The 4,005-nt window shown below is 35.1% G+C and overlaps 1 protein-coding gene across 1 annotated transcript; it reads right to left on the bottom strand.

Moving 5' to 3' along the window:
• Positions 1 to 1,265: 1,265 nt before the first annotated feature.
• On the bottom strand, positions 1,266 to 3,018 carry LOC130612916 (uncharacterized). Its single transcript, XM_057434249.1, has 2 exons — positions 1,452 to 3,018; positions 1,266 to 1,270 (listed from the first exon to the last, which is right to left on the bottom strand). The coding sequence occupies exons 1-2, from the start codon at positions 3,016 to 3,018 to the stop codon at positions 1,266 to 1,268; spliced, it is 1,572 nt and encodes a 523-aa protein (XP_057290232.1).
• Positions 3,019 to 4,005: the final 987 nt, after the last annotated feature.

Genomic DNA, 4,005 nt, shown 5'->3' with positions numbered 1-4,005 from the left:
TGGCTTACCACTCTGCCCCTGGAGTCAGAGAAATTTGTTCTAAACAAAAGAGAGTTTTTCGACGCAGTTAATCTCAGATACAGATGGCCTCTTAAATATCTACCTTCAATTTGTCCCTGCAGTAAAGTGTATAGTGTAGATGATGCCATGTCTTGCCCAAAAGGTGGATTTTTATACATGAGACATGATGAAATGAAAGATTCGATCGCCAATCTTTTGCAAGAAACATACAAAGACGTTGAGATAGAGCCGCGACTAATCCCTCTGACTGGAGCTTTTCCACCAAATGCTATTCAAGGGGATGAAGCTAGACTAGATATTGCAGCTAGAAGTTTCTGGCAACGTGGTCAAAGAGCATTCTTTGATGTAAGAGTGATTGAAATAGAGCACGGCTCATTTACTCCTTTGGTGTTTTCGAGTCATGGTGGTTGTAGTCGTGAGATAGAACTATTCATTAAAGAACTTTCGTTGAAGTTAGCGCGTAGACAGGGAACGGAAGAAGGTGTTGTGATGAGCTGGTTATGAACGAAAATATCATTTACGCTATTGAAATCAACAATCTTGTGTATAAGAGGAGCAAGAACTTTGAAAAGGAATGACACGCCAACTGATCCATCAAACATCCTTATATCTCAGTTGGTAGAATTGACGTGCGAACGAGAACGCAACGTACCGTTCAATATTTAATTTTTTCATTTCTCACACAATCCGCAGGAAAAAAAACAAGAAGCCCTGCGGCTTGAAGATTTCCGCCCTTTAGCAAAAATGTTGGAAAGAATTTATATGCGTTGCGATCGAAGACACTTAATTTAAAAGTCTAAAATGCAAATAAAAATAAAGGAGGTTAAAAACACGAAGGAAAAAGTTGTTTGAAGTCGTCTGTAAAGATTTTATGTTCCATAGGTTGTTTTTTCTAAATCAGAGAGAGAGTTTAATCCTGATTGCATCGTGATCACTGAAATAGACAGTTTTAACGAAGGTCTCTACATTAAAAGTGTTTAAAACATTCTCACGGATATAGACATGGTCAATAAGTGAACCTGATATATGAGTTGGAGAGGTTGCAACTTGTTTATATCCAGTAGGAAAATCATGGAAATAGTTTTCGCCGCTAAATGCATTCACATTAAAATCTCCGAGTATAATATCAACAGTTTCATTTCCCAAAAAATGTTGAATAAGGTATAATGAGTCATCTCTATTGAGGGAATTTTTACGATATAGAACCAGAACATTAATAGCGTTTTCGTGAAACGTTCTTTTTGTCATTCTAAAAAATATTGCACCAGGAATTTTTACAATATTAAAAAATTCTATAGTTTCATTATGACCAACTAAAAGACTAGAAAATTTGTCCACATTGTTGTTTGGAATTAAAGTAAAGTAATCTAGTTTTGAGTCGCAATGTGAGTTCAATGGTATCTGAGTTTCCGTTAGGCATAATAAATCACTTTCCATTAAAACGCGGTCGGACTTAATATCGTTTTTATGTTTGTTGTAGGATCTTGTATTAAGCAAAGTTACTATTATAGAATTTCCACTAATTACGCCAGTATCTTTTAATGTCAATTTTGAGTGTGCTCGCATATAATTGTATTGCTTGGTTGCTCGTGTGTCTGATTTAATAGCTGATCTGGAAAATGTCCCCGTTAGGTATAAACCTTCTAAACTTGTGACTCGACTTAATGCGACATAGATTTGTCCTGAGTGAAAGGCTCGTTGCCTTATTAAATCAAAACAAACAACAATTTTTTTAAACGTTTTTCCATGAACCTTGTGAACAGTACAAGTCCATGACATTAGTGGGAATTGCATTCGTTTTATTGTTAGTGCAGCTAGATTATGTTTATTAAATTTGATTTTCTTTTCAATCCTACTTAATGAAATAACATTTTCTTGCATAGCATATGGATCTGTTCTCATAGCTTTAACTCCTGTACTTTTGTCTTTCATTTTCAAATATATTTTTGTTACTTTTCCTAATCCATCGGTTTTTATACGATGAATAGTCCCAATCTGTCCGGTAATAAGTTTTTCTGATATATCAATATTTGTTGTCAACATAACTAACGCGTTAAGTTTTAAAAGAAGGTTTTGAGCTAGTCCACCTGTCTCCATTTGACTGCGGCTATAGAGTTTTTGCACCATTGACACAGGATTATTTTCTGGAATTTTGTCAATGGCCTCGATATTTATTTCATCCAATGCTATGCTGTTTAGCATATTTTTGTTGTGTTCAGAGGCAGGTTGGTTTTCAGCAAAGATATGAATCACATCTTTGGGGTAGTTCGGGTCATTTTGCAAAATAAATTTAGATTTCAGTACATCTTCGTGTCGCGTTTCTAATTTCCCTACTCTGATATTGTTTAATAATTCAATTGAACATTGATCACCACGCTGTCTCATAACTTCCGTCAGTTCAGCAATCTTAAAATATTTCCAGCAATGCAAAAGATTTAACAGTACATCTTTGTAGTCTGCATAAATTGGTCTTGCTTGAATTGGTGGAAGTTGATAGAAATCCCCACATGCTATAACAGATATTCCTGCAAATGGAATATCATCTGAGCATCCAAATATCTCAGTTAGCTGTTGGTGAATATGCAAAAATAGCTTGTTTGAAACCGTTGAGATTTCGTCTATTACGATAATGCTTAGCTCTGAAAGCCTATTTCGCAGCATGCATCTCTTTTTATCACTCAACTTAGAAATGTTTTTAGTAAAACTTCTATCAACTGGTATACCTAAGGCTGAATGTATTGTATTTCCCTCTACATTGATGGCAGCAACACCAGTGGGCGCTAAAATGAGAATTTTATTCTTTTCTAAGTTCCCTGCACGATAAGAAAGTGCTTTTTTTAGCATGTCAGAAATTGTTGTTATCAAGTAGGACTTTCCACAACCTACACTTCCTGTTAGAAAGATGTGAATCGGCTCAACTTTATGATGTGCCTTACATGCCAAGCTTTTTATGTAATTTCTAACCCAATCATTTAGAACTTCCAGATTCAGTGACATTTGAGGTGTTGCAAATAATTGGTACGTTATTAGTCTCATTTTTGAACTTCGTCATCGCTATGGTTATTTATATTACTTATCTCATCGGAAACATCGTCGTTTTCTTGTTCGGCAAAGGAATCAAGATTATTTACATTCGTGTGTAAATTTATCATGGCTTCTTCAACAAGTTCACTGAATGGTTCGCATATTCTTTTATTTGTAATTTTAATTTCTAATACACCGTTTTCCAATAATTTCTCTGTGTAAGTACCCGAGTTTTCACTTAATAATTCTGCTTCCTGGCGAAAAGGATAAAACATGAAGAGCAAATGATGTGCATACCCTTCTGGATTTTTGTCTCGACTAGGTACATGGTATCTTAGAACACATTTTTCTTTTCGCAAGTTTAACATTTCTTTTGATGACATCAGAGGTATAGTTTTTGGATACGGAGATTCGATTTGAATTTCAGGTATTATTTCTTCAAGTACTTCTGGTTGGCTGTCATTTTCATCTTCGGGTTTTGGTTTTATTTTCATAGAGTAGCTTGACAAGAACTCAGCATAACACATTTGTTCCAACATGGGATATTTGCCTTTTTTAATTCTGGAATTGGTCTATCCATGTATCTATCCAACATGTTTCGTTTAAAAATATCCGTACTGTCTGCTGGTAAACTTAAAATTTCTTCTTCGTTACGACATACCCTGTATTGCTTTTCAGGAATGTTACTATTTGCAAAAACTACAGCTGGAAATGTCTTTCGTAACCATATTTCTGGCATGATAATAGCAACTGCTTCTTGAACTGACATTTCACGATGATTTCGATACGCATTTGCAATTGATATCATTTGTACAAATAACGAATCGCCAGTTTCTAATACTTGTAATGCCGCTTTTTTCATCGCTTCTGAAGATTCGTCTTCAGCTTTAGAGAGATAAGCGCATATGTAAGAAACTGCTTTATAATAATCAAGAACAGGCTGAATGTCTATGTTGGCTT

Source organism: Hydractinia symbiolongicarpus, chromosome 10, assembly GCF_029227915.1.
Source record: "Hydractinia symbiolongicarpus strain clone_291-10 chromosome 10, HSymV2.1, whole genome shotgun sequence".
In the NCBI taxonomy this organism is placed as follows: Eukaryota; Metazoa; Cnidaria; class Hydrozoa; order Anthoathecata; family Hydractiniidae; genus Hydractinia; species Hydractinia symbiolongicarpus.
This window is presented reverse-complemented; position numbering and strand designations above follow the sequence as displayed.

Bases quoted from the DNA above. Each gene is read 5' to 3' on its own strand.
- LOC130612916 (XM_057434249.1), bottom strand. From the start codon at position 3,018: ATGTCACTGAATCTGGAAGTTCTAAATGATTGGGTTAGAAATTACATA.